This window comes from Diabrotica virgifera, chromosome 9, assembly GCF_917563875.1.
Source record: "Diabrotica virgifera virgifera chromosome 9, PGI_DIABVI_V3a".
NCBI lineage: Eukaryota > Metazoa > Arthropoda > Insecta > Coleoptera > Chrysomelidae > Diabrotica > Diabrotica virgifera.
This window is the reverse complement of record NC_065451.1, coordinates 92585200-92611574: the sequence shown is the minus strand read 5'-3', so window position 1 is coordinate 92611574 and position 26375 is coordinate 92585200. Positions and strand designations below refer to the sequence as shown.

General features: G+C 32.9%; 1 protein-coding gene across 1 annotated transcript in view; it reads right to left on the bottom strand.

Annotated features, from left to right (window-relative positions):
• Positions 1 to 451: 451 nt before the first annotated feature.
• The window catches only part of LOC114332836 (histone-lysine N-methyltransferase PR-Set7-like), a 124706-nt gene continuing 98782 nt past the window's right edge, over positions 452 to 26375 (bottom strand). The window contains exons 3-5 of the mRNA XM_028282613.2: positions 21921 to 22104; positions 15574 to 15764; positions 452 to 11032 (exon numbers count right to left, since the gene is read on the bottom strand). Coding sequence (XP_028138414.2) covers positions 10822 to 11032; positions 15574 to 15764; positions 21921 to 22104 — 586 coding nt within the window. The 3' untranslated portion in view covers positions 452 to 10821. The remainder of the gene's footprint in view (positions 11033 to 15573; positions 15765 to 21920; positions 22105 to 26375) is intronic.

The window sequence follows — 26375 nt, the reverse complement described above, 5'->3', positions numbered from 1 at the left end:
AATAACCGTTGCCCTACCCAAAACGGACGCCTATGACCGGTACTAGAAAAGCGCAATGGATGGAATCGATTCATTTCTGAAAAGTTAATATGTATACAAATTTTCATTTTTCTAAATAGAAGCGCCATCTTCAAAGAGCTCTAGCTCCCTTAGGAAGCATTTTCGGACTAGAAGAATTGGGTTAAATTGTCTTAAAATTATCTGAGGAATCTCCTGTCTGCGTTTGTCGGTAGAGTTTCTGGACACCCTGTATATAATCGAATTAACAAAAACACCAATATATTTTTTTTCATACTTTATTTGCATTAATACTAACTTAAAAGATTTAGATTTAGCAACTAACTTAATGTTGTCAGTGTGCGCGTACTTCATACTGTGATTTTTATAAAAATTCACTCCCATCAATTTTTCGCAATCGCGCCTAAAGATGTATAACTACAAAAAAAACAAATTCTAAAGTGAACGTATTTATTAAGAATACACAGTTTAAAATAAAAGGTACAATGTAAATGCAACTCACTATATTATACAATCCAACAAAGCATATAAGTGCCAATATGAAACGCTCTAAAACAAGCAACAAAAAACGCCGTTTATATTAAAATATCACTATACAACGTTCCACGTAAAGAATAGAACATTGCAGAGATAGCCCCATGTATTTCTTATGAACGATAGAAGCGCGCCGATGCCATGCCGTACTCGATAGAATGAATTGTATATCGGCTGTCGAGACCCATGCCCGAGAGGTTTGCAAACACTGATCTTCATAAGCGCAATAATGTTCTATTCTTAACGTGGAACGCTGTATAGATTGGTAAATAATCCCTTTTCATTCGGTCTATCTGTGGATTCTACTAACGATTTTGATTTTATAATATGATATTCGAGAATCGAATGTGCAGTAACTCAAATATACCCTTTAGGTTTGTTCCAACTCGATACAAAACCGTTCTTGAACGGTTACGAGTATGTGCAGTAACGAAAAATGTGTTACTGCGCATAATTATTCGTTATTGCGCATGTGCGTAACGATCCAAGAACGGTTTTGTATCGAGTTGGAACAAACCTATTGACATTAGAAGTGTTACACCCAGAAGGAATAATTTTCTAAACTTAATTTTTTTGAGAACAGAAAGCATAACAATATCAATGTTATATCTTTTATATTATTTGTAACAATAAAGACACCAAAATTACCACTATGTTAGCGATTTTGACAGGAGTAGAATTGTTGCCTAGAGAGATACGAGTTGTGAAGATGAACAAGAAAAAGACCAACTGGGAGCCGGACCACAGAGCGTCAAGATATGCGCTTTAAACTACTGGCTCTGCGAGACCGTTTTCTTACTACGCGTCAAATCGCTGACCAAACGCTTAGATTAGCAGGTAGACCTGTTACTATACGTACACTATACCAGGGGTCACCAATTAGCGGACCGTGGTCCGCATCCGGACCGTGAGCTACTTTTGTGCGGACCGTCATTAAATTCAGAATATAGCGTTTGGCAATTTTGAAAATGATTGGCCATGAAATTGTATATTATGTTTGACTCAACTTATGTGTGCGAAGCCGCTTTATCAAGAATGAATTTTATTAAAAATCGGTACAGATCTCAGCTAACAGATGAATATCGCAACTCCCCAATGAGAATCAGTTGCACCAAACTCACTCCAAACTTCAGACAGGTTGTACATAATAAAAAATGTCATTTTTCTCACTGATAATTTAATTGTAAAGAATAACAAATTTTCTGATTCAGTTTTTTTTGTGGATTCCTGTTCAAAAATGTCCCCTTAAACAAATCAGAAGGGGCCCGGGATGCCGGGCAAAACAATCTTGTTATACAAATTCAAAATTACCTTTTAGCCCCGAAAATTGTATTTAAAAAAAAGGTCTCTGTCATTTTTTTTCAAAAGTTGATGTTTTTCGAGTTATAAGCGATTTAAAATCTTAAAAATGTGAAAATACCTACGCATATTCGAGGTTTGAAAACTCATATGTAAATTATTAGTTTTCAGGTTGCCAAGTGCCTAAATTGGAGTTTTTAAATTCAATTTCAAGATTCTAACGAGTAATCGGGGCACACTTCAATATATACTGTTGTTCTATAATTGTTAAGTATGCGAGTCCACTCGCTTTTAAGTCGTCGCACATTGCAATTTATGGTGCGTCTCTGTCGCACTTATTAAACATATTATACGTACTTATGCAAAAAATGCCCAACAAATACTCCACATTTATTAAAATTTTATAATTTATTATTAACATATTTTTTTCTTAATGATTTATTTATTTATTCAATGAATTATTGCCAATGTGCTAATTAAATACGCCAATAAAAACAAATGGTCGAAACTGAAATAAACCCCGATAACTCATCAGAATCTTTAAATTGAATGTTTAAACTTCAATTTAGGCACTTAACAACCGCGAAAATAATAATGTACACATGAATTTTCAAGATTCGAAAATGCTTATTTTCACATTTTTCAGTTTATAAATCGTTTAAAACTTGAAATCTATCAAGTTTTGAGAAAAATGACAGAAAATCGTATTTGTTTAAGATGACCCAAAAATGCTAAAACATATTTTCGTTGGCAAGAAAGGTTTTGAAGGTTTATGTTTTGAATTTATTAAAAAACTGTTAAAAACAATTTCTGCCTAAAAATTTCGCACTGCACCCTTCTGATTTGTTTACCGAATTGGAACAACCAGACAGGTAGTGTTAACTCCGGACCTCGGAGGTGCCATAGGTTTTCGAAACGGACCCTCAGGAAATCTAATTGGTGCCCCTGCACTATACCGTCGCATTCGAGCCTTTGGAGTTGTTTCAATCCGTCCACGTGTAGTGCTTCCTTTGACTGCGGACCACTATCATCAACGTTTGAATTGGTGCAGAAAACGGCAGCATTGGGGGAGGGGGTGGGCAGAATGACATAAAGTTGCATTGCGATTTTGTTTAGGAATGCATGATGGTCGTAGGATGATAAGACGTCGCTGTAGAGAGCGACTAGATATTGGGTTTGCTGTTGAGAGGCATGTACACAGGACAGTTGGAGCAATGGTTTGCCTATTGCTTATGGTAGCTGATCACCACTTGTGTTTATTCTACACAGACATCTTAAAAGCCACATCCTATCCAAAGAGACTGTCCACTTTGCACCATCCTCTACAGACTCTGGCAAGTTAATCCATGAAGTTCAAGTTGCTTGGAATGAGGTACCACAAGCAGACACCGATCATCTCATTTTGTCAATGCCTAGACCTAGACGTGTAGAGGAGTGTATTCAGCTACGAGGTCGCCAAACACATTATTAATTTTTTATTGCATGTTAATAAAAATTAATGATTGCCAATGTTATCGTTTCATTCTTGATGTAAGTCTACCACGTTGCCAAAAAATTAAGTTCAAAAAATTATTCCTTCTGGATGTAATACATCCAATGTACTGAGTATCAATATTATTTATCTTACTGGACTTAAATCATCATGTACTTCATTGGTATTAGTTAATGCATCGAGATGATAAAGGATTATTAACAATGTGTCATTTTTATTTATCTATTTTATAAATTTCAACTTTTAGAGAAAACAGCATAAATTGTAAAACAGCATTAATTAATATAATTCATTAAATTAACATTCTATTTAAGAATTCAAAAGGCCCAAAAAACTAATCTAATATAAATATTATGTTGTTCGTATCTACAAATTTTCAATTTATCTTCGAATAAATAATAAATAATCGAAAGTTATAGATAATAAGACGTAAATAATTAGTAAAACTCATAAATACATATCATTAATTTATACCCATGTTGTTTCTATTTCCGAAGCTAGGACAAAAAATCCCCGGACAAATAATCCCGGACAAAAAATCCCCACAAATTATGTCCGGACGAAAAATCCCCACAAATAATCCCCGTACAAAAAATTCCCACAAAAAAATCCCGGACAAAAAATCGCCACAAATTGTTTTGGACAAAATATCCCCACAAATAATCCCGGACAAAAAATCCCCTGAAATATTTGCTACCGAATAGTTCTCTAAAAGTTTTCCCGTGAATGCAATCGACGCAAATGTTTTGCAGCCTCAGTGCATGAGAGTTATAGCAATCGCCATGAATCAGTTTTCGGCACGAAAATAATGATTAGCAATTAAAATTAAGCATGAATTGTAATTTCGATTACCAAATTTCGAATTCCAATTGTGAGTTTTTTCAATAATCGTGAAAGATGTGGGGAATAAGCTAAGGCTGTGGGAATCATGTTGTACTTAATGTCTATTCGTGATAATAACTGCTGGTCTTGAAAACGATAATCTTGATTGCAATGCAAAGAATTCTGTTCCTTTTTGTAAATGTAAAGTCAAAAATATTTAGTCATCATCATCATCATCAATGGCGTTATAACTCTTCTAGAGTCTTGGCCGCGTTTACTATTTCCTTCCATGTTTGTCGGTCCTGTGCCACTATTTCCCATTGTTTTACTCCCATTTACTCCAGATCTTCTCTGACTACATCTTCCCACCTTTCTCTAGGCCGCCCTACATACCTTATCCCATCTGGCCTCTCCCCGAGCAGCTATGTCTGGTTTGATTTATGGATAAATTTTTAAAGTTTTTTTATGGATACACATAGATCTTGAATTACGTTTTTTAAAAACCGGATATCGAATAGTAATGCCCCTAAATTTGTTCCCAAAACCACCAGAAAAATCAAAATACTCGAAAAGCTTTGTATAACTTTCCTGGCGATGCGTGGAATGGATTTTTTGCATTAGTATAATCAAGATTATCGTTTTCAGTATCAGCAGTTATCATCACGAATAGACAATGTTTTGAACAGAGTTATTCAAAGCAAAGTGAACAAAAGATTTAAGCCAATTACAACATGATTCCCAGAGCCCTAGCCTATTCCCCATATTTTCCACCATTCACGGGAAAACTTTTAGAGAACTATTCGGCAGCAAACATTTCTTGGGGATTTTTTGTCCGGGATTTTTTGTGGGGATTTTTTGTCCGGGGATTATTTGTCCGGGGAACAATTGTCCGGGGATTATTTGTGGGGATAATTGTGGGGATTATTTGTGGGGATTTTTGCGGGGATTTTTTGTCCGGTGATTTTTTGTCCAGGGATAATTTGTGGGGATTTTTTGTCCGGGATTTTTTGTCCGGGGATTATTTGTCCGGACACCCTATTTCCTCGTGCAAAAGTATACTACACTCAAAATATAACCCTTAACCACTGACATGCGGTATGCCATACCCCGCCGAAAATATATTTTGTTGTACAACTTGTTTTATAAAAGATTCCTAAAAAACCTTCAAAGGGTGTGTAATTGTACCTGCTCCCAATGTCAGTGTTTACGTTTCTATAGTTAAAAACATCCATTCAGTATTTTTTCGTTATTAGTATGGCAGCAAGTTCATCCAGTTGTCCTACTTTCAAGTGCTTTCCAGTTTTTAGTTACCAATGTTCGTTTTTTTTTGTAATTTAGTTATAAAGATTTTGTAAGAACATCCACCATGTTTTTAATACCATACATGAGTTCATAATTTTCTAGAAAAAATAAAGTTTATTTTATTTGGAGCAGTATTTTATTGTACAGCAGTGTAGAATCATTCCGTAGTTGATGTAAAAACAAATACAGTGATATAAGACAAATTCATATTGAAAACAAACGAGAATAGGCAACGGTATGACATACCGCATGTCATTGTCTACGTTCTGAAACATTCACGTAAGTAATTAAGGGATAAGACTACAAAATTGGTCTAAATTTACATTTTCAACATTAGTGAGCATATTAGTACAGTAAACGCAAAGTATATATCATTTCGCATATCAATAGATCGCTACGTTGGAAGAAGACCGCCATATCTCAAAAAAAGTAAAGAATTAACTATATTAGTGAACAGATTTCAAATATTCTACATTTTTTGTGTGATAACGTCATAAAGTTAGTTTAGGTCTATGGCCGTCAGATGACAGGAGTGTCGTTATTGTAACTTGAAAAGTTGGTTCGACATTTTGCACAATATTGTCATACAGTAGAACCTCGATTATCCGTCAGGGCACCGGACCAAGGGTATGACGGATAATCGAAAAGACGGTTAACAGAACATTAAAAAAAGTTAAAAATTAATAACACAACTCTCAAACTTTATTTGTATGTTTTGTTTGATAATATAAGAGGAATTTGTGTTCGTGTTATTATTGTCTATTTGGTTTAAAATATTCTGAAATCTTTCTTTGTTTTACTGATGCTTCACATTTTGCAAGGGCTGGATTTCTTAACCTGCGTAAGATCGTGCAATCTACTTTATTGGATTCTTCTTGTCGAGAATACCACTCGATGAATGGTTGTACATATGTGCGATGCAGCTTCTTTAGGCAAATCTTTGTCAGTTGCAAAAGCATCATCGACATCGCCACCGTCAAATTACAAGTTTGTGTCAGCTTCTAAACCTGTTTCGTCAGCCTCAGTTTTGCAATTTCAACATCTGTCAGCAATCGATAGCCGTTTGCTTTCTCATCACAAATTAACCATTCTTTTATGTCATCTTTAGGCAACGAAAACAAAACAGTTGATTTAGCCATAACTTCATTTGTTACCGCACTGTACATTTCAGCGAATTTCGTTTGGCTTATCGCAATGCTAAAAAAATGAATTGATGACTCAATTTTTTGCTTATGTATTCAATACAACTTATATACGGACCCTGACGGTTAACAGAGGTGACGGTTAATGGAGAGACGGATAATCGAGGTTCCACTGTATCTCTAAAACACGATAAGATAATTCGATACTTTCTGTGATAGATAATGCATTATTTTGAGTTGGGTCAGTCTTGTAAATAAGTTGAGATTATGTATAACGTGAGTTGTAGTATTATTTTAAGGTGTGTTAGTATTTTAGGAAACTATTCGAAATTTTTTAATTTTTGAACCCATCTATCTACAAGTTATTTCGACTCATGGCATTCTTAGAAAACATAAATCCAGTTGGAATTATTTCAGATTTCAAAAATGTCTCAAAGAGTTAGGGGAGACTGGTGCTATAGTATTTTTTAACTTTAAGGAAGACTTTTTGGTTAAGTATTTTGTGTAAATTCACGTACTTGAAGAATAATTTGTTGGATTCCTCTATGCACTAGATTTGACTCGTCTTTATTACTTTTAATAAGAAACTTGCACATTTTTGTTTTATTACATAATAATGTTCAGTTTCACTTAATCATAAGATTTCCAAAATTCCACGCCTCAAAACCTCATAACTTAGAAGTACAAGTTTAAAATTTTCTGTGTATTTAAATCATTTTAAACTATCGAAAAAGCGCACGAACCCTTGTGACGTCATATCATAATATTTTATAATAACATTTCTCATGTCTAATAAAATATGATATACCTCTTTGTTTACTTTGGAGTTGAATACAGTTTTTGAAGAGATAGTATTGAATTGTGTGTGTTTACTATGGAAAATAAAAGTAAATACTGTAGTAAGTGTTGTTTAGTATCATTTTGTGTTAAAGTACAACCATTAAAACCCCCAATAAAATATTTATTAGATTACCAGTCGATAAGGAAAAGTAGTTAGGTACATGCGGAAAGAACATTAAAGTCATTTCAGTTCATTCTCACAGTCACTACTATAATAATAATTCAATAGTTTTGTTTAATAAATCATGTATATTTTGAGCAAAAATAAAATATAACTTTTGGTATATTTTGGTAGATGTACAACATTACAGATTAACGGGCGATTTCATAATGTTAAAGTGGACTTTAAATTTAAGTTGGTACCTTTACAATGCAATTCCTACGGGTAAATGTCAACTTTAAAGTGAACTTTAGTTAATGTTCACTTTAAGTTGATTATGAAACCGGGCGTGATGATATTTACCTATACAATTTATTTCTGTTTTACTATAAAATTAAAATAAACTATTCATAATAATAAATATTTATGTTCATAATGGGTAAGTTATCATACTGCCCTTTAGAAAAACACGCTTGGGTCATTTAAAAAAAAATTGTCATAACAAAAGCACTCAAATATTATGAAATATATAGTTCACAGCAACTGTCTAAAGATTTATAAAACTGAGATACACCATAAAATGAAAATAAACAAGTAAACGAATATCAAACATAATGAATTAATGGCGCGAAACTCAAACATTATAATGATATGACGTCACGACCAATGAGGGCGCGTATTGGGCTGGCTGCTATAATTTGAATTTTTTCTCGATTTTAATCGCCTTTGGGGGCCAAACGAAAGACAAAAACAACTTTTTTTCTTTGATATACATATATTTTAAATTATGTTCTGTTATGATTTATAGCATTTTTTTCGAATTTAAATTTTTATGCAAGTTTCCTATTATACAAAAATAGACGAAAACATTTTGGTTTGCTTGGATACAAACATAGTCCAGTTGTCAAAGATTTGATCAAGCTTTATTGGGATCACAAAATTGACGTTCTCAGCAAAATTCAGCTTGCTTGTATGATTTTTAGAGGTTTAGTTGCATTTTCGTCTCTAAAGACTGGACTAACTTTCCACGAAACAGACACAAATTTATCCAAAAAACCTTCTTTGTCTATCCCAATAGAACTCTCAGAAACTCTAAATATACAGGGTGTTTGGTAAAAAATGGGCCATAGCTCAACCTTAGATTCCTGAAGTTAAAATAAGTCGATTTAAGCTAACTTACCTTAGTACGAAACTTGATAACAACAGAAATACAGGGTGTCAAAGTTAAACTTTTATTTTATAAATTTTTCAATATTTCCTGACAGACATGAGATACCAACACGAAATTTGGTAGATGGGGGTTTTTTAGGACGCTAAGTCTAAATTTCTCACCAAAAATTATATATTACCCAGAGGGCGCTACATACGTCTTTCCGCGCTCATTTAATACGTTCCATTTTGTTTATCCCCTACTCTACATAATTTTAAGATCAAACTTTTATTCCTCTATTTCTATTGTATTTACCTAAAAAAGATATACTACATTTATCTCGCTAAACTCAACAGTTTTCGAGATAAACGCATTTTAAATCTACTATGCAAAATTAAATTTTTTGAATTTCATTGCAGTTATTAAAAACCATTTGACATATCCCTGTCATACTTGGCAGCAAGCGTAATACTGTATATCCTACTAAATTGTATTAAACAAATGTTTCTGGCTACTACCAGAGGCGTACGATGGGAGAAAGTGAATGTTTGACTCTTCCCAAATTCTACGCCACTGACAGAATTGCTATTTTAGTGTAATTTTTGGATTCTCCAATACTTTCTATGTAAGTAATATACTCTTCATTTGTAACGATAGTCAGTAGTTTTCGAGATATTTGAAGTTAAAAACAAAGGGGCATAATACATTAATTAAATTAACTGTGTAGTTTCATTTTTAACTTCAAATATCTCGAAATCTAATGACTTTATCGTTACGAATGATGAGTATATTATTTTCATAGAAAGTAATATTGGAGAATCTAAAAATTATGCTAAAATAGCAGTTTCATCAGTGGCGTAGAATTTGGGAAGGGTCAACCATTCACTATCCTGTGTTGTACGCCTCGGGTAGTAGGGTGTAATACGTACACTTTCTGCCAAGTATGATAACGATATATCAAATAGCTTTAAAGTACCGGGTACAAATAGTTCTTAACGTTTTAAATAAATAATAAATTATTAAAAAAATAATAATCCCACTAAATTATGTTAAAAAATCGTTTCCGGCTACAACCAGAGGCGTACGACAGGCGAAAGTGAATGGCTGACCCTTCCCTTTCCCCAGTCGTACGCCTCTGGTAGTAGCCAGAAACGTTTGTTTAATACAATTTACAGGGATGTACAGTACTTACAATTGCTGCCAAGTATGAGAAGGATATGTCAAATGGTTTTTAGTAACTACAATGAAATGCAAAAAATTTAATTTTGAATCATAGATGTAAAATGCGTTTATGACGAAAACGGTTTAGCGAGATGAATGTAGTATACCTTTTTTGAGTAAAAATAATAGGGGAATAAAATTTTTCTCAAAATTATGTAGAGTGGGCGACAAAAAAAAATGAACGTATTAAATGAGCGCTGAAAGACGTTTGTGGCGCCCTCTGGGTATTGGGTAATATGTCATTTTTGGTAGGGAATTTAGGTTTCTCGTCCCAAAGAACCCCAACTTACCAAATTTCGTGTTGTTATCTCATACTTGTCAGGAAATATTCAAAAATAAAGAAAATAAAAGTTTAACTTTGACACCCTCTATTTCGGTTATTATCAATTTTCGTACTAAGGTAAGTTAGCTTAAATCGACCTATTTTAACCTCAGGAATCTACGGTTAAGCTATGGCCCATTCTTTACCAAACACCCTGTATGTAAAACATTAAAAAACGGCAAATCGCCAGGCCCAGGTAACAATATTTAATAATTCGAGAACTTCTACCTTCCTCCATACAATCTTGAAATATGGTATAGAAATCTATATTCGCAATATTCTCAAAGAGATTAAAAAATATAATACAGTTTACTGATTAAAGAGTATGTATGCTTATGTTTTTTTTGGACAATTTTACTTCTTGCTTGAAATAAAATAATTTAGTGCAATAAAATCATTTTTCAATTTTTTTAAAATTTCATTTTCCAATTTTTTTAATTTTCATTTGTAAAACGATCTATTAATTTTGAACGGTTCACTGGAATAAAAAACACCGTCTAAAACATTACTAAACCCTTTTAAAAAAAACTTCAAATATAGCACATCGTAATAAAAAACATCACTTGCTACAAAGATATGTCAATAGGCTAACCAGGGATGATGTTTCAAAGATTCTTTCGATCGGTCTCCGTAATCGTAAAGGATTTCTTCGCCACATTTGATGTCGTCTTTCGCTAAAAGCACTAGTCGGGGTTTATTTTCGATCACAATTGTTTTGGTGGCCAGATTGCCGTTTCTCGAATGATTAACCAGACGACCTAGCTTGCCTGATTCGTGAGTGGCATCGACACTAAACAGCAAAACAAAATCAAGTTAAAACCTAAGAGGTGTCTTGGAGATAAATCCCGAAACAGGTCGATTTTTATTTTTAAATTATAATTCTTTGGCATATATTAGTCCTGTCGCCAGGGGGGGTACAACGGCCTCGTTAATTCAGATGGACTTACTCAAGTTTTTTTTATGTATTTTGACCCGTAGAACACGAATTTTTTGGGTAACAGTTGATCCGGATGTCGATAAGATTGTTATAGACCAAGAACTTGAGGAATCAAATAACAGCGATTTTTGGCAAAACAAAACAATATTTTGTATTTTTTGGGCCATTTTAAGTAAAAAATATTTCTACAAGTTTTTTCGTAGGATGCACAGTTTTCGAGATAAACGCGGTTGAACTTTAAAAAAATCGAAAAATTGCAATTTTTGAACCCGAATAACTTTTGATTAAAAAATAAAATAGCAAGTCTGCTTACCGCATTTGAAAGTTTAAGTCAAATTATATCGGTTTTGATTATTTGCATTGGTAAAAATTTATTTTTTTATTGTTTAACAAAGCTATAAACACGTAGGGTTTCCCGTGCTTTTACATGCGTTTTAACGCATGTAACGTAGAAATAGTCTTGATTGCACTAGTACCTATTCTACCTACTCGTTCGATTTTAAATGAGAAATCATAGAAACATCACTCACGCACTAGTTGTTTGTAGCTTTGTTTAGCAATAACACAATAAATTTTTAGCAATGCAAATAATCAAAACCGACATAATTTGACTTGAACTTTCAAAGGCGCTAAGCAGAATTGCTATTTTATTTTTTAATCAAAAGTTATTCGGGTTTAAAAATTGCAGTTTTTCGATTTTTTGAAAGTTCAACCGCGTTTATCTCGAAAACTGTGCATCCTACTAAAAAACTTGTAGAAATATTTTTTGCTTAAAATGACCCAAAAAATACAAAATATTGTTTTGTTTTGCCAAAAATCGCTGTTATTTGATTCCTCAAGTTCTTGGTCTATAACAATCTTATCGACATCCGGATCAACTGTTACCCAAAAAATTCGTGTTCTACGGGTCAAAATACATAAAAAAAATTTGGGTAAGTCCATCTGAATTAACGAGGCCGTTGTACCCCCCCTGGCGACAGGACTAATATACCATACTAGTCATCCATCTGGGTGCGATGACGTAATCGACGATTTTTTTAAATGAGAATAGGGGTCGTGTGATAGCTCATTCGAAAGGTTATTCAATGCTTTATTCACTAATATAAATACTAACATTATTATTTATACAGGGTGCCCAAAAAAATTTTTTTTAATTAAATGAATTGAGACAAAAAGAAGAATGTATATCATTTATTTTATTCGAAATAGATTTTACTGTTGTCCGAAAACAGAAAGCATGTTTATTTGATAAATATATACTGTTGTTCGCTTAAATTCAATATTAAAGCTGCCACCCACCTGCCTCTTAGCAGTTTCAACATTTAATTTAAGAGGCTACAGTAGCGCGTCATCAAAACGGAAAACGCGTTCCAAGATTGCGGCTTTAATTTTGAATATTTTGTAGAGTAATATTTGGCACACATATTCGTAATATACTAAAGAATGGCGGTACAGGGCCCAATTTGAGAAATATATTTTAATAATTCGTTAGTGTTGATCCATGTTAAGGAAGTAGTGTTTATTTATAATTATTTTATTATATTTTTGTGTAATAGAACTGAGTTGTTGGACTATTTGAAAAAATAGATTATTGTTAATTGTGAGTTTTACTTTATAGGTAAGTATATTTGAATACGTAAAATTATTTAGAATTCTAATGCGAGTATATAAAGTTTTAGGAGGATTTTTTAGTCTAGAAATATCATCAATAGTATAAAATTTAAATTTTAAATTAAAAAAAAAAATAAAGGTATGTCAAATAATCCCGACGCACTGTTGCCAAAGTTTCGCAGAACTTTCGAAAAAAGGTGTGCTACTATCTCCTGAAACGCGCTACTGTTGTCTCTTAAGCGAAAAGCAATGTTTATTTTTCAAACTAATATGTTTTTCTGTTTTCTGACAGCAGTAAAACGTATTTTTCATTAAATAATTTACATACATTCTTCTTTTGTCTCAATTAATTTAATTCAAAAAAAAATTTTTAGATGACGCCCAGATGGATGACGTCACTAGTATGATATATATGCCAAAAAATTATAATTTAAAAATAAAAATTGACCTGTTTCGGGATTTATCTCCAGAGTCGCCCATTCTCGAGAAAAGAATTTATTCCAACTCAAACGTCCTCACTGTATATTATTTTTTTTTTTGAGGAAATAATATTTGTTAAGTAACTATAAAATATGTTTGACTTAAAAAAATAATTACATTTATCAGTTGTTTATACAGGGTGATTGATTAGTGGGGTAAAAAAATTGTAGCCGACTTTGAGCTTCACATTACAAAATTAGTTAGAATGTTACAGGGTGTTCGATAACATAGTGGCAGACCAAATTTATGTTTTTTAAATAGAACATCCTTTATTTTACTTTATATTCGAAATCTTCTTAACTTCTCCATTACAAAAATATAAAGGTTTGTTATGTTATGCAGAGTATTTACAAAGTTATAATCAATTGTATATGAAAATCATAACAAGTTCAACTCCCTGCATAAATAAAAATAAGCACAACGGTAATGGTTTATTGATGCCATATTTTTTTATTTATTGTCAAAATTTTCATAAATGATTGATATTGCTAATTTTCTTTATATTGAATACAGAGTTAGTCACGACGCAAGTACATTATTTTCTCAGTAATTTTAAATGGAACACCCTGTATTTTATATCACTATCGAAAAGTACCGTTACCGTGCTTTAATTTTTCATTATGTCTAAATTTATTAATTTTCGAGATATTTTCGTTTTTCAGAGCAAATTATTAATTACGGGTGTAATGCCTGGTTCCACCAACATCTTAGCGAAAGGCCACACGAGTGATAATTTACGCCGCCGTAAGAGCAGTAAACCCATTGGTTGACTAACTCCTCCACCAATTGCAGATGAAATAGGAGTTAGTCAACCAATGCCTCGTCAGGTTTACTGCTCTTACGGCGCCGTAAATTATCGCCCGTGTAGCCTTAGCCTTAAGCTTAAGACGTGCCTTAAGCTCAGCTTATGAAATATACACGTTGTATAATTGAGTCTTACATCAATTTTCAGCTTGTCACAATGGATTGCCCCGTGTATCTATCTATAAGCTGAGCTTGGCTAAGCTGGAGCTTAAGATTTGTTTGTGTAACCAGGCATAAATCTTTCCAAATCTTTTAAGTAAGCCATGAATGAATTGTCTAAAACTGACAATAATTTACGATTACTGATTATCAATCTGGTAATAAATATAACAATGTAGCAAATAAAGAAAAAAATATAATTTATTAGTAATAAATTTTACAAAAAAAAACACAACCATAACATACAACATTTTTGAAACAATTAAAAAAACTACTTTTGTATGTAAATGTAACAATGTAACAAATAAAGAAGGAAAAATAATTTATCAGTAAAAAATTTTACAACAAAAACATGAACACAAAATACAACATTTTTGAAAAAATTAAAAGCTACTTTTAATAAAATATTTTAAATATTTAATTACATAAGTTGTTCAAAATGACCTAACACATTTATGCATGCCCAAAAACAGTCATTGAATGCGTTACTTACACTACGAATAATTTGTAAAAATTATCACTTCAAAATACACTTTGTGTTATATTTTTCATCTCATCTCTTGTTGTTGGAGGCATTTTATAACCTTAATTTTTAAAGTAACCCCAAAAAACCGGTCCAGTTTATTAAATTCTGGTAATCTGGGTGGCAACGCTATTGGTCCATGGAAAAATTAAAATATCTCGAAAACAAATTAATTTAGACATAGGGAATGTTGTATACAAATTAAAGTACGGTAATGGTACTTTTCAATAGTGATATAAAATACAGGGTGTTCCATTTAAAATTACTGAGAAAATAATGTACTTGCGTTTTGACTCACCCTGTATTCGATATAAAGAAAATTAGCAATATCAATTATTTCTAAAAATTTTGACAATAAGTAAAAAATATGGCATCAAGAAACCATTGCCGTTGTGCTTATTTTTATTTATACAGGGAGTTGAACTTGTTACGATTTTCATATAAAATTGGTTATAACTTTGTAAATACCCTGTATAACATACCAAACCTTTATATTTTGTAATGGAGAAGTTAAGAAGATTTAATAAAATACAAAGAAATAAAATACAGGGTGTTCCATTTTAAAAAAAACATAAGTTTGGTCTGCCACTATGTTATCGAACACCCTGTAACATTCTAACTAATTTTGTAATATGAAGCTCAAAGTTGACTACAATTTTTGTCATTAACTTTTATCGCTATCTATATTACTATACCGGATCTACGGAGCTTTACCCCACTAATCAATCACCCTGTAGTATATTGACAATATCCCTAATTTATGCCTCGCAGTATAGGCACGCTATTTATTGAGTGGTAACATATATAGCATACTTACCAATACTGCTGATTATTGTACTTAAAATAATACATGTAGCAACCAGTATTTTCATTCCTGGCATATTTTTCTTCGCGTGCCTTCGCTTCGATAGGATCAATGAGGTCTCCACTGTATTCTACTACGAAGTCGCCTCTTGAGAAATATTTGGATGCTACTACACCTCTACCTTTGCCGTCAAATATCCTAACCTACGACAGTTTATATTTATCAAATAAACGATTTGATTATACCGTTATTATACTAATACGAGTACATATAATTACAAAGAATTAGTTAAAACAGAGTGCAGAAATTGTAGGATTAACAATAAATACAAATAAAACAAAAGTACTCAATCAAACCAGATCAAATAGACAGGTGTAACAATACTTTATAGACGATATACAACACGGGAATAGATACACATACCTAGGAATGGACCTGGTCGCAAGCACTGAAGAAGAACCGGAAATAAATAGAATGCTTATGCTGGCAAATAAAGCCTATTTCGCGATGGGCCACATATTCAAATCGCGAGGCGTACACCGGAAAACAAAACTCCAGGTCTATAAAACAATAGGGCCATAGTAAGTTATGGGTGTGAAACATGGGTTATAACACAGAAATCTGCCAATACATTAGACGTATTCGAAAGAAAAATTTTACATAGGATACTGGGCTCAATAATTGAAAATAACAATTGGCGAACTAATGTACATATATCGTTGGTACCTATGATTAATGTAATTCCGAATACGTTTCCAGTGAAAATAATAACTCTTTGATAAGTGTTGGCGATACAATTCTTTTTTATATGCGTGTCCGCGAAGATTATAACTCCCAAAATATTTATAACGAACAGATTTAATTCATAATAGATGCCGACGAAAACAATTATTTCCCTTTTTGTTTCTGTTTCTGCCGACGAAAACAATTATTTCTGAGAACTTTTTCGCGGCGTTCATTGAAAGTGCTATTCTTCGCCGCATTTTTCGGAGTTATACTTTTCGTAGGCGGCGGCGATATACAGGGTGTCCCGAAAAGATTGGTCATAAATTATCACATTCTGGGGTCAAAAATAGTTCGATTGAACCTAACTTACCTTAGTACAAATGAAGAGTACAGGGGAAAAACAAGGAATGTCACATTTTATACATATTAAGATAAACACCAATAAAAGTTTAATTCTTATGATATCTAAAAACCACTTAAAAGATTCTTAGCAGAATTGTAGCAACTATTAGTTTATAATCTTAATATAATATTAATCTATATTAACTTATTAATTTAATAATGCACCAAAAAACTGCCAACATTCCTTATTTTTGTCCAGTGGCGTGCAGCCAATCTTGGTCCTTCGCCTGGATACAAATTCTTAAAATCATTATACAGGGTGTAACAAAAATACAGGTCATAAATTAAATCACGTATTCTGGGACCAAAAATAGATCGATTTAACCTAACTTACCTTAGTACAAATGTGCACATAAAAAAAGTTACAGCCCTTTGAAGTTACAAAATGAAAATCGATTTTTTCCAATATATCGACAAATATTCGAGATTTTTTATTGAAAATGGACACGTGGTATACTTATGGCAGGAAAATCTTTAGAAAAAATTATAGTGAAATTTGTGCAACCCATAAATACACCTGGGTCTCCCCGCAAGATCAACCAGGAAACGTAATACGGAATCAAATTGACTACATAATGGTGAACAAGAGATTCCGTAATGGATGCCTATCGGTTAAGGGTTACCCCGGTGCTGACGTATCATCAGATCATGTTCCTGTTGTTGGTAAATTTAGGTTTAGATTCAAGAAGGTTGCAAAAAAGAACAGCAACAAAAAGTGCGATATGAGAATACTAAAAGATAAGAAAACAAAAGAGACAGTCGCACAGATTCTTTCAGAGAAGCTAATTAATGTGGAGCAAACATATAATGCCGAAGAATCACTCCAAAATATATGTGAAACCTTTAACAACATCAGAGAAGAACATCTAATAGAAAAGAAAGAGATGAGAAAAAGTTGGATGAACGACAATATACTACAACTTATGGAAGAAAGAAGAAAATCAAAAAACAACAAAATAATGTACAACACGATTCAGAGACAAATAAGAACTGAAATAAGAAAGGCCAAAGAAAATTGGTTAAAATCACAGTGTGAAGAGATAGAGTCGTTACAGCAAAAACATGATACGTTTAACATGCATAAAAAGGTGAAACAAGCAGCTGGTCTTCAGAAATCCAACACAGCTAGCAAATTGCGAGACCAACAGAGGAATATCATCACAGACAGAAATCAAGAAATCTGCATATGGACAAAATACATACAGGAACTTTTTGATGATACTAGATCCGAACAACCTCCATCCTACATATGTGATGACCACTTACCAATCACATCAGGTGAAGTGGAAAGAGCAATATCACAACTAAAAGATGGCAAAGCTCCTGGACCTGACAATGCATATGCTGAACTCATAAAACTATTTGACACCGACGGTACTCAACGCCTAACCAAAATATTTAACGACATATATTTAAGCGGAGTAATACCAAAAGCATGGTTGAAGTCGACGTTTGTTGCTTTACCAAAGAAAACAAAGTCCGTATCCTGCAGTGATTTCCGAACCATCAGCTTAATGAGCCATATTTTAAAGCTATTTCTAAAAATTATACATCAAAGGATATATAGACTGTGCGAAGAAAAAATCAGCCGAACACAGTTTGGTTTTCGAAATGCAGTGGGTACAAGAGAGGCTCTATTTAGTATACAAGTGCTATTTCAACGATGTAGAGACGTGAATTGCGATATTTATGCATGTTTCATTGATTACCATAAAGCGTTCGATACAGTAAAGCACGACAAGCTGATGGAGATATTAACCAATATTGGAATAAACACCTTTGATTTAAGGATTATCAGCAATCTGTACTGGAATCAAATATCATCTATCCGGACAGAGGCAGGAGAATCCGACGATATCAAAATCAAACGTGGGGTCCGTCAGGGATGTATACTATCCCCACTGCTGTTTAACATCTACTCTGAGGAAATCTTTCAAGAAGCATTGGATGATGTTGAAGCCGGAATTAGAATTAACGGAGAATGTATCAATAACATAAGATACGCAGACGACACTGTGGTATTCGCTGACAGTTCTGAAGCCCTACAGGAGTTAATGAGCAGAATCGCAGAAGTCAGTCAGAGATACGGACTTTCACTAAACACTAAGAAAACCAAATGTATGATGATCTCTAAGAATGAACAGCAATTTGGACGAATCAGTGTGAATGGTCAACAAATAGAAAGAGTAAAAACATACACCTACCTTGGTACGAACGTCAATGAAAATTGGGACCATTCTATAGAAATCAAATGTAGGATAGAGAAAGCAAGATCTGCATTTCAAAAAATGGCAAAGTTGTTCAAATGTCATGATTTGTCGATACCCATAAAAGTCAGATTACTACGATGTTATATATTTCCTATACTGTTGTACGGAGTTGAGTCGTGGACTCTCACAGACGCCACCTGCAAGAAAATTGAGGCTTTTGAGATGTGGCTTTATCGTCGAATCCTGAAGATATCTTATACCGACCACATTACTAATGAGGGTGTTTTGCTGAGAATGAAAAAAGAAATAGAGCTGTTAATCAAAATAAAAACAGCCAAAATCGAATACCTCGGTCACATCATGAGGAGCAGTGAGAGATATGGACTGTTGCAACTGGTCTTGCAGGGAAAAGTAGAGGGAAAGCGAGGACCAGGAAGGCGAAGGATTTCCTGGCTGAAAAATCTACGAACGTGGTTCAACACAACCACTACAAATCTTTTCAGAGCAGCAGTGTGCAAAGTGCAGATTGCCATGATGGTCGCCAACATCCGAAACGGATAGGCACTACAAGAAGAAGATAAATATTTTATGGGGGTCTTGTTCCCTTAAACCCCCCAAACTTTTGCGTGCGTTCTAATTAAATTATTGTTGTGGTACAACTAGTTAAACACAATATTTTTAAAACTTTTTTGCCTCTTAGTATTTTTTCGACAATCTAGTTTTTATCGAGATGCGGCTTCTTTTTTAATATGGTTACATAAAAATTTTATGGGGGTTTTATTCCTTTAAACCCCCCAAATATTTGTATACGTTCCACTTAAACTATTATTGTGGTACCATTGATTAAACACAGTGTTTTTTAAACTTTTTTGACTCTTACTATTTTTTCGATAAGGTATCTTTTATCAAGATGTGGCTTCTTTTGTAAATTGGTTCAAAACATACCTAAAAATGTAAATTTTCATGGTATTACCAGGTCTCTTATAGTCTCATACGTAACCATATTACAAATGTGTGGTGGATTTGACAAATATTCAAAATATCTCGATAAAAACTGGTTTTTCGAGAAAGTACTAAGGGGCAAAAAAATTTTAGAAATAATGTGTTTAACTTATGGCACCACAATAATAATTGAATTGGAACGTACGCAAAAGTTTGGGGGGGTTTAAGGGAACAAAACCCCCATAAAATTTTTATGGGGTTCACAAATTTCAGTATAATTTTTTCTAAAGATTTCCCTGCCATAAATATACCACATGTCCATTTTCAATAAAAAATCTCGAATAGTTTTCGATATGTTGGAAAAAATCGATTTTCATTTTGTAACTTCAAAGAGCTGTAACTTTTTTTGTGTGCACATTTGTATTAAGGTAAGTTAGGTTCAATCGAACTATTTTTGTTCCCAGAATATGTGGTATAATTTATGACCTGTATTTTTGTTACACCCTGTATATACTGGTCTCTCTGGTTATTGTTCTGAATCGATAGTCTAGTCGATAGTACTCAGTTTTTGCTACCACATGGCGGGAAAAGCCAAAATTCATGAAAAAGTGACATTCCTTGTTTTTCCCCTGTACTCTTCAAATGTGCTCGTAAAAGAAGTTACAGCCCTTTGAAGTTACAAAATGAAAATCGATTTTTTTCAATATATCGAAAACTATTAGAGATTTTTTATTGAAAATGGACATGTATCATTCTTATGGTAGGAACATCTTAAAACAAAATTATAGTGAAATTTGTCCACCCCATAAAAAATTTATGGGGATTTTGTTCCCTTAAACCCCCCCCCCAAACTTTTGTGTACGTTCCAAATAATTCATTATCGTGGTACCATTAGTTAAACACAACGTTTTTAAGACTTTTTTGCCTCCTAGTATTTTTTCGATAAGCCAGTTTTTATCGAGATGCGACTTCTTTTACTATATATTTACGTAACAATTTTATGGGGGTTTTGTTCCTTTAAACCCCCCAAATTATTGTGTACGTTCCAATTAAACTATTATTGTGGTACGATTAGTTAAACAGTGTTTTTAAAACTTTTGCCTCTTAGTCTTTTTTCATAAGTCACCTTATGTATAGCTTCTTTTTCTAAATATACCTAAAAATGTAAATTATAAATAAATTTTCAAATTATTAACAGGTCTCTACAAATATGTGGTGTATTCGACAAACATTCAAAATATCTCGATAAACATCGGCTTATCGAAAAAGTACTAGGAGGCAAAAAGTTTTAAAAACATTGTGTTTAATGGTGGCACAATAATAATTTAATTGGAACGTACACAAAAGTTTGGGGGGGTTTAAGGGAACAAAACCCCCATAAAATTTTTATGGGGTGCACAAATTTCACTTTAATTATTTTTTAAGATGTTGCTGCCATATAAGTGCCACATGTCTATTTTCAATAAAAAATCTCTGAGAGTTTTCGATATATAAAAAAAAATCGAGTTTCATTTTGTAACTTCAAAGGGCTGTATCTTTTTTTGTGTGCACTATTGTATATATATATATATATATATATATATATATATATATATATATATATATATATATATATATATATATATATAGGTAAATGAGGTTCAATCAATCTATTTTTGACCCCAGAATCTGTGGTATAATTTATGACCAATCTTTTCGGGACACCCTGTATAATAAAGAAATCTACGAACAATACAGCGAACACTAGCACAATACACTAGACTGCGGAGATTACGTTGGGCAGGGTTGGTGGTCCGCATGCTTGAGAACAGAATCCCCAGAAAATTGCTAAATGTAAGAATGCAAGGAAAAAGACCTGTTGGAAGACCAAAAAAGAGATGGTAGGACGAAGTAAATGAGGATACCAAAAACCTCCTAAAAAGGCGTTTATGGAAAAGAACAGTAAATCGAGATAATTGTAGAAGCTTGTTGAAGGCAAGGCCTGGTTCGGGCTGTGGTGCCATTGGATGGATGGAATATTACAGAAAAAGTAACATTAGTTTAAGAAATCAGTTTTCAAAATTATAAAAGTATAAATACCTCTAAACCTTCCTCAATTTCATTTTTCAAAGCAAATTCTAAACTTCTCTGTTTTTCTTCTAGTACAGTCTTTGTCGTCTTACGTACAGACCTTCTCACTGGAAAGTATTCAGTCAATTTGTGATTTCCATTCTCCACAATTTTGGTTTCACTGCCATTTGTGCCCACTTGTCCATTTTTCAGTCTAAAAAGTCACACATTATAACATATTATTCTAATCAAAGATGGTATCTTTATAGGGTCAATCCATGACAAGTGGTCCAATATAAATTAAGTTGGTTGCTTGACTATTTTTAATATTTTTTATTTTTCTACCTTTTAAACTACAGTCTATAGAGACTACAGAATTCCATTTATTTTATTTTTAAAAAAATTATTTTGCCGATGACGGCCATTTTTGTTAAAGCATATCGATCATTTTCACGGAAAACATGGCTTCGCTCTTTAGCCAACATTTTCACTGAGGTTTGTCCTAGAACAATAAATCAAAAATCAGACTTTTTAGAAAAGTATGCTCTAAAAAAACGGCCTATAGCATTATTTCATTTGAAACTACCCGTAAGGCCTTAAATGAAACTCAAATTTTGAAAAGGTATCTCTGATGGGCACGGATGATAAAATTTGAAATTTGGCTGAATGTTAGCCTCTAGCAAGTAGAATAAGGAGTAAAAATTTGGAGTTGCAGACTTACCTCATTAGTCCATGTGGTGAGACCGCTCCCGTCTGAAAAACATTTCTAATTCGGTTTCTCTGCGGATTCATATTCAAAAATGTCCCCTTTAAACAAATCTGAAGGGTGCCGGACGGAATTTATGGGCAGAAATTGTTTAAACAATTTTTTTAAACAAATACATAGGATCACCTTTTATTGCTCCAAAAAATATCTTTTTAGGTTTATAACCTAAGTTAAAACTCGGATTAAAGTTTAAACATTCCTTTTCAAGATTCCGAAGAGTGATCGGGTCTAACTTCAATTTAGACCGTAGTTTTTTAATTGTTAATTATGCGTGTCCATCCGGTTTTTTGCCGGTTTGCCGCACTATTTTCAAAAATCTCCTATTTTTAGGGTTACCATACGTTCGGATTTCGTCCGGACAGTCCGGATTTGAAAGGCATGTCCGGATTGGCGTCCGGATATGAGAAATGTCCGGATTTTTTGCTTTTCAAAAAAAAAATGGAAAACACTTGGCCCAACGGTGGGAAATTTCATTCTGCGCAGCACCTAGTTAAGTTCTAGGTCTAAAGTATGTTAAAACATAGGTGTATATGTATTTTAAACTGGCAAAGATTTCCGATGTTAGTTGCATATTGTAGCGAAACAGCTGTACTTTTAATTGTGCCATATGCAGTTCGCATATACAGTCTGTTCCATCGAAAATCTGACCACCTCAGAAACTCAGAAACCAAGAGCTTCTTCAAAATTTAAAAAAATAAGTCAATTTATAATGGGACGGGAACGAATTTTCCTGCAAAATTCATGTCCTCAAATGTAACCTTCCACTGCCCGGCATCAACCCCCACTTTTTTTATAAATAGCAAGTGTGATCGAATGGCACATCATTTGAAAGGTAATTTTTTTCTCTACACGACACTCTATTTTTTTTTAATTTACATAACAAGTTACATAACAAGTTTGAAGATAATTTTGAACTTAACAAATGTATTATAAATTAGTTAAATCCAAAACTGTCTTTAAAGTTATTTAGCAAATTAAAAAAATAGAGGGTCGTGTAGAGAAAAAAAAACTACCTTTTGATGTGCACCTCGACTACACTTGCTAATTAAAAAACACTGGGGGTCAGTAGGGGGTTACATTTGAGAGCATGAATTTTGCATGAAAATTCGTTCCCCTTCCAATACAAATTGACGTGTTTTTGTGAAGAAACTCCCCCCTGGGGGGGGGGTAAAAGGTAGCAACACACAGTCAAATTCACATTTTAGATTTTCTACAACCCCTTGGACTACCCCTGTCCGGATTTGGCCTTAATAAATTATGGTAACCCTACCTATTTTCCTCCGAAAAATATTTTTTTTACATTCCTTGGGACATTCTAAATAAAATAAGTTTTTGGCATTTTTCTCAAAAATTAATAGTTTTAAAGTTATAAGCGATTTAAAATCCGAAAAATGACAAAAAAACACATTTTCGAATTTTAAATCGGTTATAACTTTAAAACTAGTAACTTTTTAGAAAAATGTCAAAGAAACTTATTTTACTACAATGTCCCGAAGAATCTAGAAAAAATATTTTTCGCAGGAAACTATTGAGATTTTTTAAATAGAGCGCGCCGCATCGGCCAAAAAATCGGATGGACATGCATAATTAACAATTAAAAAACTAGGTCTAAATTGAAGTTAGACCCGATCACTCTTCGGAATCTTGAAAAGGAATGTTTAAACTTTAATCCAAGTTATTGGCACCCTCAAAAATACTAATTTAAATATGAGTTATTAAGCCTCGAAAATGCGTATTTTCGCATTTTTTAGATTTTAAATCGCAAATAACTCGAAAACTGTCAATTTTTGAGAAAAATCACAAGAGACCTTTCTTGTTTAGAATGAGCCAAAAAACCTAAAAATATATTTTTTGGAGCAATAAAAGGTGATATTATGTATTAGTTTAAAAAAATTTTTTAAACAAATTTTTTTTGCTGCCCAAAAATTCCGTCCGGCGCCCTTCAGATTTGTTTAAAGGGAACATTTTTGAATATGAATCCGCAGAGAAACAGAATTAGAAATGTTTTTCAGACGGGACGGTCTCACCACATGGACTACATATAGGAGTTACAGGCCTGAAAAAATGTCAAAAATCAAAATGGTCAAAATTTGAGCGTTTGCAGACAGGGTAATTCAAATTCAAATAAACTGTCTAATGAAATAAAAATAAATCTTTTTTGACCAGATTTCACAATGAATACAAATTTATACAGGGTGAGCCAAAGAAAAGAGTTCACCTTGATATTTGGCAGTTGTTGGATTTTAAGGGAATGGCGAAACAGGTCGATTTTTATTTTTAAATTACAATTTTTTTATATATATTTCATACGTCTCCATGACGTGTCATCGTCAGTGACGTCATCCATCTGGGCGTGATGACGTAATCGATGATTTTTTTAATGGGAATAGGGGTCGTATATTATCTCATTTGAAAGAGTGTTCAATTCTCTGTTCAGTAGTATAAACAATAATATAATTATTTATACAGGGTGGCCAAAAAATAATTTTTGAATTAAATTAATTGACACAAAAAGAAGAATGTATGTAATTTATTTAACTCAAAATACATTTTATTGCTGTCTTTAAAAAATAAATTATTATTTGGTAAATAAACATTGCTTTTCGCTTAAATTAAATGTTCAAACTGTCAAGAGGTAGGTGGGAGGCTGTTTGTGATTTAATTTAAGCAAAAAGAAATGTTTATTTGTGAAATAAACATTTTTTCTATTTTCTGATTTGTACAATGTATTTTTAGTTGCCACAAGACCCCTATTCCATTTAAAAAAATCATCGATTACGTCATCACGCTCTGATGGATGACGTCACATAGTATGAAATATATCCCAAAAAGTTGCAATATAATAAAAATAAAAATGGACCTATTTCGGCATTTTCTTAAAATCTAATAGGTAACTATTGACAAATATCGAGGTGGACTCTTTTCCTTGGCCCACCCTGTATAAATTTGTATTCATTGTGAAATCTGGTGAAAATACATTAATTTTTATTTCATTAGACAGTTTATTTTGAATTTTAATTACCCTGCCTGCAAATGCTCGAATTTTGACCATTTTTTCAGACCTGTAAGTCCTATATGACGTAAGTCTGCAACTCCAAATTTTTACTTCTTATTCTACTTGCTAGGGGCTAACATTCAGCCAAATTTCAAATTTTTTCATCCGTGTCCATCAGGGATATAAGGGGTCACACTTTGAGATTTTTCAAAAAATTACATTTTTGAGATTTTTTTGGAAAAAATTTACTCAGTCTCAAAGCTCAAACTTTTTTTATTTAAAGTACCTATATACGTATGTCTTTTCCAGAAAAAAATTACAAACCAATATCGGCTTGCCTTATGCTGTTAAAAAAATGCTGAAAATGGAATTTTATCAGTTTACCTTTTCAAACTTTGAGGTTCATTTAAGGCCTTAAGGGTAGTTTGAAATTAAATAATGCTACAGGCGATTTTTTTAGAGCATACTTTTCTAAAAAGCTTGGTTTTTGATTTATTGTTCTTGGACAAACCTCAATAAAAATATTGGCTAAAGAGCGAAGCCATGTTTTCCGTGAAAATTATCGACACGCTTTCACCAAAAATGGCCGTCATCGGCAAACTAAATTTTTAAAAAATAAAATTAATGCAATAGAAAAATAAAAAATATTAAAAATAGTCAAGCAACCACCTTTGGACCACTTGGCTTGGATTGACTAGCATCTACTACGGATGTAGAAAGCCAG